This window comes from Doryrhamphus excisus, chromosome 5 (genome assembly GCF_030265055.1).
Source record: "Doryrhamphus excisus isolate RoL2022-K1 chromosome 5, RoL_Dexc_1.0, whole genome shotgun sequence".
Taxonomy (NCBI): domain Eukaryota; kingdom Metazoa; phylum Chordata; class Actinopteri; order Syngnathiformes; family Syngnathidae; genus Doryrhamphus; species Doryrhamphus excisus.
In genome coordinates this window covers 24,716,154-24,731,104 of record NC_080470.1, presented here as the reverse complement: position 1 = coordinate 24,731,104, position 14,951 = coordinate 24,716,154, and the positions used below count along the sequence as shown (strand labels likewise).

Genomic DNA, 14,951 nt, shown 5'->3' with positions numbered 1-14,951 from the left:
TAAATTGATCATTTTTAACCTGTGTATTGAAACTTGTACTAGAAGCATTTATAGGCCAAGGGGCATTTATACATTATAAAGTCTGCCACTCTTATATTTTTTTCCTGACCTGAACACATCAACAGCAGTGAAATTCTAACACCACATCTGTTATCTCCAACTCACAAACGCGTCTCCAGTCCGCTCGTCCTGGGAAGGACACTTCCTCATTGCCAACAAACAGCATGTTGCATTCACCATCTTTATTATGCGTGTTTGTGTGCATGGTCAAAATAAACAGAAAGAAAAAAGAAAATGGTAGATATTATCTCTCTCTAACATAACTCTTACTGCAGAAGTACAATGTACTGCGTTTAAGAATTCAACTTGGGTTATATGGTGTCTTTGAACGCAGCCCTTCATGGTTCATAATAATGCAATTAAAATGTGATTCTGCTACTATAAGACCAATTTGAGGCCTTTGGACATTTTACCAATCTTTTTCAACAGAGGTGAATGCAAAAGCCATTAATAAGGTATTCAATAAATGTTAATTATGGCCACAGGAAAAAAACAATTCTCCAGTCTCGATAGAGCCTGGAGAAAGTTTGAGATTCTAATGAGTGCTGATGTACGTGTTTGTGCCACAAAGTCGCCAGAGCATGATGTTAGTGTAAGTGGTACGCTTTGGTACGGCTGGTGTGGGTGTGCTTGTGACTGTGCAGGTTGTACATCATCTTGAAGGACCAGTGACATACTGAGGACACTTGAAGGGATCCTCTGCCCCTTCTACTGCTCCTCTTTCATGGCCACCAAAAGTAGAGGGATCATGTGGATGTGGTTGCCGCACTTTGGCTACGGTCAGCAATTTTTATTTATTTATTTATGGCTAAAACAAGCTGACATTAATTATGCAAATATTGTGTCGTGGTCTGTGTGTTATGGGTTAGGGCTCGTTAAAGAAAATAGAACAGCACTGACATTCTGTGTTCTGGCTGCAGCACAGCAGGGAATCAAACTTTAAAAGACTTAATAACTTTAACGTGACACACACATGGATAAGTGGATTTAACCTGTGTGTGTGTGTGTGTGTGTGTGTGGAGACTCATAAGGACTTTGTGTGCTGTGCTTTTCATTGAAGATGAATGACTGAGTTGCATGCTTTTACCTTTTATGTCTCACAATATGTTCCACTATCTGTCCACCTTAGTGGTGGAACCAGACATTTTTCAATTGGGTAGCCAAGGTGAGACAATTACTCACATAGGGGTGGCAATAAGTTGAGAACTGAAATGTCTAGATGGCCTTTGTAGCTGCGACGCTGATCCCACTGTACAATATGTACGTCTCCGTATATGTTCCAGGGTATCAGCTGGGGCTTAATAAAAACTTTAAACAAATCTTAGATAAGGTCGTTCAAATCGAATTATTTGAATGTAAGACCTTAAAATGTCTAAAAAAAGATTTTAGAATCTCATAAGGTGTTTTAATTAAAATTTCAAAACAAATATATAAACTTCAGTCTTGCTTTTAAGTGTTTGAGGACTACACAACAGAACTCCTTTCATGGAGCACAACCACAAATGACACATTAACCCAGTTTTTTTCCTCATACAGTGGTAAGGGTTGATGTGTGTGTTTTGTTCTTGGATGTTCTCTCACACTAAATGTTCCCAGTTGAGAACAACAAATGGAATGTGGCAGAGTTCTCTTCCACAACTGGAATTTTTTCACTGTTTATCGTTTACTCGTGTGTGTGTGTGTGTGTGTGTGTGTGTGTGTGTTGTGTCTGTTGTGAAGGACACAATGGAATTTCTTATGAAAAGGGGAATCCGTCTATGTTTACGTTCATTCATCATACACTCTCTCACACACACACACACACACACACACACAAAGGCACCATGGAAAAATGTGAAGTAATGTTACAAGCCTTCAAAGCAATATTCTGTTAATAGATAATAATAATAATAATAATGAAACAAGTGTTGGCATGTTTGTGCCAGCAGGACCCAAGAGGGTATGAGGGTGTACGTCCCCGCTCACATGACCTCTGATGTCCACTCCATTGTGTGTGTGATGAGGTCAAAGTGGACAAGCTCACTGTTGATTTGAATCGCTTCCTGATTGGATCAAGGCGTCATATCATCTAACACAATCATCGACGATGTGTGCTCATGTGACGTCACTCAATAATCACCACAACCATGCTGGTCAATATTTATCTAAATTGACTTGTCACCATTTCACACTGAAAACATGTCAGCATGTTTCCGTGTAATCAGCGCAGACACTGCTAGTGTCCTCTGGTTCTTGGAGACTCGGTACAAATCTCTTCTTAGACAAGGAGTATAGGACGTCAACAGGTGCCTGTTTCGGACTCGTCACGTGTGACGGCATGTAGGTCGTCTTACTGTACAGGCCACTCAGGAATGTGGTATACATGCTGTATGATGACACTGATAGAGCATGCAGCAATCAAGTAGCATGATGCTACCATGCTGACCCAGTGACCCCCCCCCCTTTTTTTTTTTTAAATATTTGCCCCGCCCTCTACACATGTTATACTGATACAGCTGATACACTGATACTGCTGATACATCATACAACTCTAAGCTAACTATAAAATAGACTAATGAGACGCAGAAGCTGGTCATGTTGTATAGTAATTAAGCGCTAAAAGTGTTAAGTTCAAGTAGTCAACTTGACCGAGTACGTGTGGTCATGGTAACGTTAATCTGCGGCTGTGCCAACATACTGCCGTTCACATAAAAAGGCATACATGGTCATGGTCAGGTCATCTGAGCTGCGTCACACTCCTAATCAGTCACTCAGCCACGTGCGCGCACAGACCATCCTTGTTCTTGCGTTGCGACTAAAATATCATGCAACGCACTCCAACACGGCGCTTGTTAGAGGAACATTTGACTCTCCCCAAGTGGACTCATAGTGGGCTAGCAGAACCAGGACCTCATCCAAGTGTTTGATCTACGGGTGGGGGGTACATACGCATCAAGTCAACAAACATTTGTGCATTGTGCTCTACAGTGTTTTAGCTTTTAGCCATGTTTTAGTATTGGTTCATATCCGTGCAGGGTAAGCCACATTAACATGATGGTACCTTAGACATGTTTGAAGTCGTTTTTGTTTATGCTAGTCAAACTGTATGATGATTAATTGACTGTTGATTAACGGTTCCTCGGCTTTGTCCTCTCTATTGTTTATCCTTGAAATGATTGAACTATTAGCAACTAAATGGTTTTCACCCACAGAGAATGTGTCCCCATTGGGGTCGAAGGTCAGCGGGATGCTGCAGGATGTGGTCGTGTGACCAGGGTCTGTGTGCTTTCACGGCTGCTCGTTTAGAACGTAAACTACAGCACAGAAAAACATTCCACCGTGTCTCATAGTTCACACCATCAAGTGCATCACTTTTTACTTTTATATTCGGTTATGTGACATAAATGCAGTAGACGTCCTATAAATTCAACTTTAATAAAGAACAGACAACTACAAATGAAAAAAGGACAGGAAGTGAGAAGGTAGAAAAGTGTCAAAAGGACATGTGATCACATGGCACATCATTGGCTGTAGTCAACAGGCTCCTCCCCCTCCTCCTTTAGCAAACACGTGCGCACCAGTGCCTCTGTCACAATGTAAGGGTCACAGTTGGCGGAAGGGCGGCGGTCCTCAAAGTAGCCCTTCTTCTCTTGGCCAACAGTGCGTGGGATGCGGATGCTAGCGCCCCGGTTCGCTACTCCCGCCGAGAATTCTCCAATGTTAGAGGTCTCGTGATGGCCTGTAAGGCGTCGGGCGTTGTCCAGCCCGCCTTTGGGGTCATACGCACGGATGTGATAGTGATGTCGCTTGGCTAGCCGCTCAATGGCCTCCTCGATGACTCTGCATAAACACAAAAATGATGTCACTCTCAACACGCTAAGCCATGGCAGCCATCAGTGCTCTCTCACTTGAGCCCGCCATCGTGGCGCATTTCCTTGGTGCTGAAGTTGGTGTGGCAGCCAGCACCGTTCCAGTTGCCTGAGATGGGTTTGGGGTCGAAGGACACAACCACGCCGAAGTCCTCGCAGACTCTGTGCAGGATGAAGCGAGCCACCCAAAGATGGTCACCCATGTGGATGCCCTGGCACGGCCCCACCTGGAACTCCCACTGAAGCACAACACAAGAGTCAGCAGCCTTGTCGAACACTCTGACCCATTGTTGCTTGTTACCTGGGCGGGCATGACTTCTGCATTAGTGCCGCATATCTGGACCCCCGCGTAGAGACATGCTCGATAGTGAGCCTCCACGATGTCTCGTCCGTACGCCTTGTCAGCACCCACGCCGCAGTAGTACGGACCTGAGGGGGCGAAGTCACTTCACATCAGGTCCTAATGATGTTGAGCAGCACTGTGGGTGGAGCCAACTCACCTTGTGGGCCTGGAAAGCCGTTACAGGGCCATCCAAACGGGTGTCCGTCTGTGCCCAGCAGTGTATACTCCTGCTCCATTCCGAACCACGGCTGTTCGTTCTCCACTTTGCTCATGATGTGCTTGCAGCTCTTCCGCAGGTTTGTCTCTGAAGTGCACATAGAAGCTCAGTGGCAGCCCCATTACCAAACACGGCCAGTGGGAGGAACATACCTGCTGGCTGGCGGTTGTACTTGAGCACCTCACAGAGGACCAGCTTGTTGGGGTCCTTTCTGAAGGGGTCTCTGAACATGGCGGCCGGGACTAGAAACATGTCACTGTTGGAGCCCTCAGACTGGTACGTGCTGGATCCGTCAAAGTTCCACTCAGGAAGATCTGGCACACAAACATCACCTCAGCTGTCTTGCACCCTAATTAACTTTATTTTTAAACATGAGACATATTTAATAACTATTTACAAACTTTCAGACATTTCCTATGCCCGTAACACTGCTTGCACTAGACAAGGCAGGCAACCGCTGGCAACCAGGGGGCCAGCAATTGCCCCACGTGAAATTTTGCCTAAGCCCCCAAGACTAGAATCGCTTCTGCTTTTTTTTCCCCCCAGGTCTTACCTTGGATGGTCTTGGGTTCAGAGTCCAGAGTTCTGGTCTTGCAGCGGAGACCCTCTCCGGAGCCATCAATCCAGATGTACATGGCCTGTACCTTGTCTCCTTGAGGGAGGTCCAGATACTGCCGTTTGACGACCTTGTTCAACTTGGAACTGGCTGAGGTGGACATAGTCACAACTTACAATCTGGAAGACAAGAAAGGCAGGCACACGCGCAGGTGAGTCGTGCACGAGCGTGATACAAGCACGTAGTGACGTCAGGTATAGAAGTAAAGCGCTTTAGCGGCCCTATACTGTCAATAATTCCTGCCTCTACCGCGCGTCTTTTATAAGTCCGAAGCGCGTGCTCGCCGCGTCTGATTGGCCACTCGTGACCGCGCTCCTCGTGACGTAGGGATGGGTTAACGAACACATGAATGAAATTAACTTTACTGTTGTGGTCACGTGAGAAAGGGAATGAGAAACTGATGTTAAAACTTACGTTTGATTACTGGGTAAACAAACACTGTGCCACCTAGCGACACAGACTCTCAGGACACTTTGTTCCCAAAACAGTACCCAACTTCCTTGAACAACAAAAAGAAAATCATAAATAACAAGTGATATCATTACAACAGTTTCACTCTGGTGTTGCTTTATTCTGTGTCAAATAATCTGTTTGTTAACAAACTAGTTGACAAGTCAAGGTGGTCAGTCCAGTGCTTATTCGATATGTTAATAGATAATAATATTATTCTGTGGAAATCTTGGCACTATTGATTGTAGCCTGTCTTGTTTTTTTTAATGTTTATACGTGTTCAAGTCAAGGTTCACACACATACACAAAATTTGTACAGATTACAAGAGGTAATAATTCAAAATACTGACGTCGCTGTCAAAACAAAGTGATATGGCGCCACCTTGTGGAATTTCCACAATATATATCCACATCAGACACATGTCAAATAAGGTTATCATCAATATTTCAGAATAATTCAAAGTCATATTTGTGGGACATCTAAATTCATTACACCCAGTGGTTATTTCCAAGTTCAAATTATTTATTGGTACTTCTGGCTTCTTAAAACGTAATAAATATAAAAATGAGCCAGTTATTTCAACATCTCTTTGAAAGGAACAGCTCACCAAGATCCGGCTCTCCTCATAGACCCATAAATCCCATCTCTATGCCAGATGTATGTAACATAACATAAACATGTAACATTAATATAGACGGGACACATTATAAACATGTCAATAATAATAAATCAAAATATACTTTTCGATATATAAAAATCTAAAATATAACCTGTACATACATAAAAATGGAAATTAGGGTTATGCTGGAGCCTATCCCAGCTGAGATTGGGGGAGGGGCGGGGTACACCCTGGACTGGTCACCAACCAATCACAGGGCACATATAGACAAACAACCATTCACACTCACATTCATACCTATGGACAATTTGGAGTCGCTAATGGCTCGTCCAATAAAGGCTCGTTCAAATAACATAACATGCATGTTTTTGTTATGTGGGAGAAAACCGGACTACCAGGAGAAAAATGTTGCTTCAAAGTCATGATATATGAATATTGTGTCTAATGGGTGCATATTTGCAACAACCGCCTAATGATGATCGTGATCATTCATTTGTCGTCTCACCCATTAAGCTGCCAGAATGTTCCACAGCACGAGCTGCTAATGCTACTAATTTGCCAGCGTCATTATGGTAATCATTGATTAATGATTGATTGACTTGAATAGCTAAGGTGCAGCGTCGAGACAACGTGCGACACGCGGTGACGTCACACACACGCCTGACTATGGACCAATGAGTGTTAGAAGGCACGAGGTCTGTGTCGTATGCTGACGTCACATCGTACTTTAGTGCAAACATTTAAAGCGGAACCAAAACCCCAAGATTAGACTTTTGTAACAGCTTGGAACGTCATTTGAGTAACTTTAAACTGTGAACGTTCTGATGAGGAGAGCCTTTCGTAAAAATAAAATGACAAAATTATTTTTACACTGCAAATTAAACGTCACTGCATCCTGTGCCCACAAGATGGCGCCATCACTCTAGTCATGTAACTGTTTATAGCAGACGTTCATTCATTGGTTTTCTACCGCTTATCCTCACGAGGGTCACGGAGGTGCTGGAGCCTATCCCTTCAAGAGGCGGGGTACACCCTGGACTGGTCGCCAGCCAATCACAGGGCACATATAGACAAACAACCATTCACACTCACATTCATACCTATGGACAATTTGGAGTCTCCAATTAACCTAGCATGTTTTTGGAATGTGGGAGGAAACTGGAGTACCCGGAGAAAACCCACGCATGCACGGGGAGAACATACAGAGATGGCCAAGGGTGGAATTGAACTCTGGTCTCCTAGCTGTGAGGCCGCCGTGCAGCCTTTGTAACAGACGTAATGTTTAAAAATACATAAACATATTTACAGTATAATTTATGAAATATACATAAAAATGATCTTCTTAAATATAAACGCTGTTTATTTACTTTAATATAATTAACTTAAATGTGGTGCGGTCTCAATGTTTCCACTTCAGTACTAATTTGTGCCCGTAAGATTCAATGAAGCAAATGCCTCAGCAGTCGACATCGTGGCTTAATTGTTTGTCCGTACAGTATGTGTCCTGCGATTGACTGGCAACCGGTCCAGGGTGTACCCCGCCTCTTTCCCGAAGTCAGCTGGGATAGGCTCCAGCATACCTCCGCGACCGTTGTGAGAAGATGGATGAACGGATGTTGTTTCATGATTGTAAAGCTATTGCTGACAACATAGTGATGCAAGTGCTGGCAAACATGCTCCTTTGGGGTGTTGCAATTCAAATGAGAGCAGAATAAACAGGTAAATCGTGCCATCTTCATGGTAAGTGCGCACAGAGAGTACTGTCATGGATTTGGGACATTGTTACATTGCCTGAATTTGCTGAACTAAATCAACAGTGGTGTACTAACTGAAGTATTCCATTTGAGACACAGTAGCAATGGGCCTCTTGGGGACAAAAATGTCATCGTTGTCCTTTAACCCTCAGCGCTAAGGAACGCCTCTCCTTGAAAACAATTAACTTTTTGCACTAATTGGACTTTGAGCACATTTAATTGAACAGCAAAACATTTTCAGTTCATTTGCGTCGACCTCGTTAGCAGAGCGCCTAGCTAGCTTGTCAATTAGCAGATTAATGGAAGAACTTTTGAAAAGTGGAACAGGCCAGCTGAGAGCGCCTATAGACGCTTATCGTCAAAGCCCGCTTGCATGTGCGGCGCACGATTTGACTTCACGTGGGAGATGAGCTGGCACAGGTCAGCCGTCAGGAGAAGAATGTTGTTCATGGAGCTACTTCCTCTCAGCCCTATTTCACTCCATTGTATTCCTTTGACTAAAAAGTGGACGTGGACATACAGCCAAAGTAGTAATTATCTATGGGTCAGTTTATGTCTAAGTCTTGCGTTGTTGTTAACTTCATCATTATGTTACACACCATCAAAACATCCACAGAGACTTCTGTTTCAGTGCAAAAACACAACCTGGATTCTCCTGGATTTACTGTTATTTTTTTACATCGTTAGCCACAGGAAGAAAAAATTTCACATGTAAAAGCGTCAATCAAAAGTTTCACGCGAGCACTGATAAATACTGTAAATAACCATCCTACATATGTTTTATTCCAATCTTATATTGGAATGCTTCCATTTTAATGGCTTGAGTTTTTGTCCACTCACGATGGTTTAAGGATAACTTTTAATGCACAAAATAATAACCAAACGTAGATATTTGTCTATATGATTTGTCTATATTGTCTATATGATGCACACAACTTCATGCCCTGTCTCCTTTCTGCTCTGTTCTTGCGCCATGAGGTGTTCAGGTACACTTTTAATTCTGAGTGTTCAGCCCTGATTGTTTTTCATCAAAACTCATGTACCCTGGCATACCCCTGGGGGGTACGCATACCCCACTTTGGGAACCTAGGCCCTACAGCAAGACACACTCAGCCACTCTTCACCACTGCCCCCTGTAGCCCAATCCCTGAATCACAGCTCAGCCACGGGCCAATAAAAAAACAAACTGTGGGCCACAAATGGCCCACCGATGACACTTTGGACACCCTGCTGTAGGGGAACATGGGAGCTAACGTTAACTGGTGCAGGCTGCTATCACTGCAGTGTGTAAATATGTAGTTGTACAATCTACAGTCTACCTAACTGTGTGTGTGTGTGTGTGTGTGTGTGTGTGTGACCCAGATGTGTGTTAGCATGCTAGATGATGCAGTAATTAGTCCTCCCTCTTGGTTGGGTGAACACAAAGAAAAGGCTGATTAGACCCTATATGCGATTATGTTGAGGTAATTGAATTTATAATAGAACATTTACAATCATCTTTTTCAATTAAAGCTCTTTAATTGAAACTAGATCTTCCTTCACTGGATGTCGGTTAATTAACACACATATGTAGGACAGACAGTTCATTGTCATTCAGTAATATTCGTATATTTCCATCCAGTTTCCGCTTGTCCTCAGTAGGGTAGCGGGGGTATGCTGGAGTCTAATCCCAGCTGACTTTGGGCGAGAGGCAGGGCACACCCTATAGTGGTATATTTGTATATTTCTTTGACAAAGTCAAATATTGATGGAAATAATCAGACTGATGCTTCAAAATAATTAACACTATAGCAATGAAAACAACTTTGGCTGCTTCTTCCACTGGCTGAAACTCTTGGAACCTCACCACACTGGTCTGTGTGGTCCAGTCTGGTGGACTCCATGGGTCTGACCCCACGTGTGATAAACTGATAAACTATAGCCTCTCCATTTTTTGTTCACATGCACGGTGCCCTTGTGTTGTCTTTACGAATAACTACGGTTAAACACTACACACACCCACACAAAGATAACTTTGGAAATGCAATGGAAGTGACTGCCCTTGTGTAGTCCCGTCCGCCATCTGTCACACTGCTGTCCCGCTGATCACACACACACACACACACACACACACACATATATAGTGAATACTCGAAGGTCACAGGCTTGTGACACCTACTTGTGTCACCTTTGCAAGGAGGCATATAGAGGCTTTTGCGTCCTTGGCTGTTGCCATGGCGTTGGATGCTGTGCACATTGTTGGCATAGTATGTAGCTGTTCATGTCCACACAGACCAGCTCGAAGAGAGCTTATGTGCTAATGTAAGGTTCAGCCGGCTCGAACCCGGGTCTGCATGATGACAGTCCAGAGCACTACCCGTCAAGGCACTTGACCAGTGCGACTCTTAAGGTGCCAGGGAGTGAAATTTACCAATGTACAGTTTGTACTGATTTTTTGTGTGTCCTTCTTAGGGTGGAGTCATCAACACTGACCTTAACTGAGTCAAGTCAGGCCTGCAGTTCTTTGGATGTTGTCGTGGGGTCTTTTGTGACCCCTTTTGGGTGAGGGTAATTTTGGTTGGCCGGCCACTCCTCAGAAGTTTCACCACTGTTCCATGTTGTCCACGGTGGTTGGATGGAGCCCCAAATGTTTAGAAATGGCTTTATAACCTTCCCAACACTGATAGATCTAAATGAATCTGTTATGTTAAATCACTTTTTCACACCACTGTACATCTAGTATATAGGCGCACCACCTGGCATCTCTTACAGCAGTGATTGCGTTCAGGGGGGCCAGGCGACTGAGGGCATCATCTGCCTCCCTTAAGTAAAAAGCCCTTGATGTAAGAGTATGAGCATGGCTGATGTTATGTTGCTAAGCTAACATTGCAGTAGTCACACTGGAAGGTTTCTCACGTGGTCAAAGTCAGGTGATGTTAGTATTAAGCTAATGTTTGCTGACTGATGAGCAGGTCGAATGACTCAGAACCCGGGCCAAACCGGGCCATGTCGCCACGTTCGCCACTATTGGTGCGACTGTGTCACAAGGGATCCTGGGAATGATGACTTGAGGTCCCGCCATCACTTTGCGCTCATCTTCTGTAATTGCTCCTCTCGTTGTTTCCCTCTTTTTCTTGTCCGTCTTGACGCCTCCTAATGGGCCTCCTCCTGGCATCCTTGCCTGCGCCATTACTGGTGCCCACTTTCATCTCATCTGCTGAGATCACTGTTGTGACCTCGTCCCCTAAATCATACTCCTGTGTAATTGTCCTTACTTAGCCAAATGACTCTGGACACCCATCAACCTCACACACCGGTTGTCACATGACTAAACACTCTTTCTGTGTGTGTGTGTGTGTGTGTGTGTGTGTGCGTGTGTGTTCCAAAAGCCATTCAGGTCCAATTTGCTGATGTCATCAATGGTGGTCCTCCAGTCTCAGTGTTTTCCTTGACAAATAGATTTCATCATAAACACATTATAATGGTACTATCTTGTGTTTACACACCTCATGCACACGAGAGAATAAGAAGATGTAGTCAAATGAAACAACTGTATTACTCCTCTCTTAATACATACAATTATTACATACACAAGTGTATACAACTGAGACAATGACATTATTATGCCACCATTCGCCAACCCATCACCGCCACAAATAGAGTCTGTGGGGAACACTGAATTCTTGGTCGCCGTAGCAACAAACAACACGCAGCTCGGTTTGTAGTTACATTTGTCAAGAAGAAGAAAAAGAAAAGTTTTTTTTTTTTTCATGCCTCATATCATCATTTCATCATTTCTTCTCATGTCCACACTCGGTACGTCTCGTCTCTAATTGGACTGTCAGCACTTCTTCTGATGCAATGAAAGCTGTCATATTTCGCCAACACGTTGTTTCCTGGTTGTTATTGTTAGCACTTTTTTAAAACTCAGTAGCACTCCTTGTTAACACTGTTATGTTTTGTTGTTTTGTTTTGTTTCCAGGCTGAAAGCAAGTGGTCTGTGATGTAATGAACAACATGGCGTCAAGTTGCGGCACAGTGACATCGCAGGAGGTCACTTGAGGTCAGAGATTTGTTTGGTTTCTGTTGCATGATGACTGTATGGTTGGGTTGCTGTCAATATGGTGGTAGATTTTTATTTGAAGCCTAATGAGACAAAACGTCAACATGAAGCATCTTCAGCTTCCTGTTGTTGTTTTTGAGGAACTTGCCTGCGGGTGTATTGGAGCGCGTTCACGTCGCCTCCTCAAAGGACGTCTTAGTCTTTGCATGTTAATCTTTACTTTCTCAGCGATTGACTGGAAAGTTCCCAGTTCCTCTGTGTCGCCCCCGAGGCCCCATGTTACAGCACTGTACCATCCACCCCCTCCTTTTCTCTTTCAGCCCATCAGCTGTCAATTAACAACAATGACAACACTCCATGCCAGCAAGTCTGGTGCTGTGTGTCAAATAGAATACATCTGTCAGGATACTTCAATGAGTTTACATGTAGTACATGGCTGTTCGAACATCGCTTTTCATCAATTATTAATTCATTCATTAACAAATGCTGGCTGTTTCATGGTTGACTATGGCTTATTAGTCATTGAAAGACAAGTTATATGTTGAGTTCTGGCCACTGGGCGTCAGTAATCTTACTTTATTGAGACATGACATGGCACATCTGACCTGATATACTGATATACTGTAGTAAAAAGAATTTTTTGAAGTTTTTGACTTCATACTTTGTCTCTTCCGCACTTTGAAACCCGTTCTTAAGTTTTGAATAAATAAATTGGAGGCTAACGAGTTGGCTTGCTAGCATGTTATGATTAAAACTGTGTTCCTGCAGTGATCCAGTAGGCTGTGCATTACAGTTGAGTAGTGCTTTGTAAACAAAGAATAAAGGTCACTGTAGGGGTGTTATTTTATGTTGACAGGGCTCTAACAATGGTAAAAATTAGAGATGCTCCGATCAGGGTTTTTTGCTGCTGATTCCGATTGATCTGATTCCATTAATGAGAAGTGCCATTTGCTAGGGTTGCCTTTAAGCAATTTAAGAACCCTGGACAATGGGCAATGTTCATTACACAAAAACACAAAAATAGTGTTTGGAGGACAAGATGTACAGTATAAGGATACCAAGAGGCACATAGTTAGTGCATACTCCTTCCCCGTGGGAGATCTGCTTTGAAAGACATTTATCAGCATATGCCGATCATGTGTTTTTTACGGAAATCATCCGATACCAAACAGTGGCTGATCTATCGGAGCATCTCTAGTAAAAAACTTTATTTCACAAGTCATAAATATGATTTAACTACAAAAATGTTAAATCTTTTAATATTGAAACCTACTCCGAGGAAATTTGTCAATGTCGAGTCTGGAACCAATTAACCCTGATAAACAACAAACTTACTGGAAAGGACGATTGCAATATTTACCTGCTTGTTCTTCTCTGGTTTTTAATGGTGAATTCAAATGGTGAATGGAGGTACATTATTGCTAACCTTTGTATCGCCCCATAAATATATACATTTATATATACATTTTATAAATGAACACAACAAATACTAGCAAAAAGATGTCAACTATTGAGGGCGGCAACACGCACTCACCACTTTGATGGTTCCGAGTGCAACACGCAGGTATTGACAGTGTGCTACATTCAAGCCGGAAGTTGCACTTGAGTGTGCAGCGATGAACCCCATCTTGGTTAGGCTGTGGAAGGGGGGGGACTATTGAGTGTGTACAGAGTGTACTTATTGAAGTGTACTGACAGTACACTTTTATTATTAGTATTCCAGTTAAGACACAGTCTGAAATTTTTCTTGCTTGTTATCCTAAACGGACCAACCAGGTGTTCATGCAAACCAGTTTTTATGTTTCATCTCTGCTACATGTCAGGAGTGACACGGGGGGTGCAGGAAAAGGTGGGGCGACGGGCGTTGTAGTAGCATACTTTCATTTGCATTGAAGAGAAACACACACACGTACAAACAATGCGCAGTAATCCAGGTGGATTTGGGACAAGCTGTTAGCACTTGGCAGCCCACCCCCACCCACCCCTCAGCTGAGCAGTGCTGTCACAATGAAGGATGAAGTATTTGATTCCCAAGTATTAATTGGAAAAGGAAGCCTGCCGCTCGCTGTCAGTCTGTCAGCACTCGGACGTGTTGCTGACAGCGCTGAGAGACGAGGGATGGCCCGGGAATTCTGTCAGCGGCATGAAACGCTACACGACAAGGAACATCCTCTTTAGTCATGCAAATTGCAACAGAACATTCAAGCAACTTGGCTCCAGAGTCCTGAGTGGTTCTCTCTTTATTCTTATTCTTCTTGGGGGGACTTAAAAGGGTGTGTATTGGTGATAAGAACTTGACACATCCTGCAATCTATCCTACATGTTACTCTGGAGGGGGGGACAAAGAAAAAATGAGATTATCCAACATCAATAATTGTTCTTTCCTCATTTGAGAAATATGCCCTGTCTGTAAAGGTGAGCCTGGACTCCCCTGTGTCCTCCATCTTGCCATCACCACACAAAACCACTAATCATTAATTGACCAGTTTTCTGATCAGTTTTACAATCAATTCATGCACTTCCATACTCATACTTTGTGTGCTTTCACGTTGGAAGATGTGAGGTCAGAGGTGTGGTTGCAATTCACCATGAAAACAGAGAGACGGAGAAGTAGTAGAAGTAGTAGCGGGTAAATATTGTGATCGTGTTTTGATCGATGTTTCTGGTACAGCACTACACTGTCAAAATTCACATGCTCGGGAACAAAGTACACCGTGTACTTTTTGAAGTGCAGTCCTCCCTCGTTTTAACTGGGTCCAGACCCGACTGCGTTAAATGAAGTTCTGTGATCAAAGATTCAATGTTAATAATGGAATATTTTTGTAGTTAGAGCATAGAAAACATGTGTATTGCTTTCTGTGAGCTCTGTAGGCACGGAGTAACACTTTTACACTCCTATTATTCATTGTTTACAAGACTCGAGACGGCTGCCTAAAAGGCGGCTAACCAGTTAGCCTCATATTTATTTCCTCTAAACTTAAGAAGCCAAAAGCTTACCACT

The 14,951-nt window shown here is 43.3% G+C and overlaps 1 protein-coding gene across 1 annotated transcript; it reads right to left on the bottom strand.

The window, feature by feature from the left end:
• Positions 1–3,458: 3,458 nt before the first annotated feature.
• LOC131129058 (glutamine synthetase-like) lies at positions 3,459–5,315 on the bottom strand. Its single transcript, XM_058072173.1, has 6 exons — positions 5,022–5,315; positions 4,621–4,782; positions 4,409–4,555; positions 4,210–4,337; positions 3,948–4,147; positions 3,459–3,879 (listed from the first exon to the last, which is right to left on the bottom strand). The coding sequence occupies exons 1-6, from the start codon at positions 5,185–5,187 to the stop codon at positions 3,561–3,563; spliced, it is 1,122 nt and encodes a 373-aa protein (XP_057928156.1). The 5' UTR covers positions 5,188–5,315; the 3' UTR covers positions 3,459–3,560.
• Positions 5,316–14,951: the final 9,636 nt, after the last annotated feature.

Coding starts and splice junctions, on each gene's coding strand:
- LOC131129058 (XM_058072173.1), bottom strand. CDS start 5,187: ATGTCCACCTCAGCCAGTTCCAAGTTGAACAAGGTCGTCAAACGGCAG. Junction 4,148..4,209: donor CAGAAGTCATGCCCGCCCAG/GTAACAAGCAAC, acceptor GTTGTGCTTCAG/TGGGAGTTCCAGGTGGGGCC. Junction 3,880..3,947: donor CGCCACGATGGCGGGCTCAA/GTGAGAGAGCAC, acceptor GTGTTTATGCAG/AGTCATCGAGGAGGCCATTG.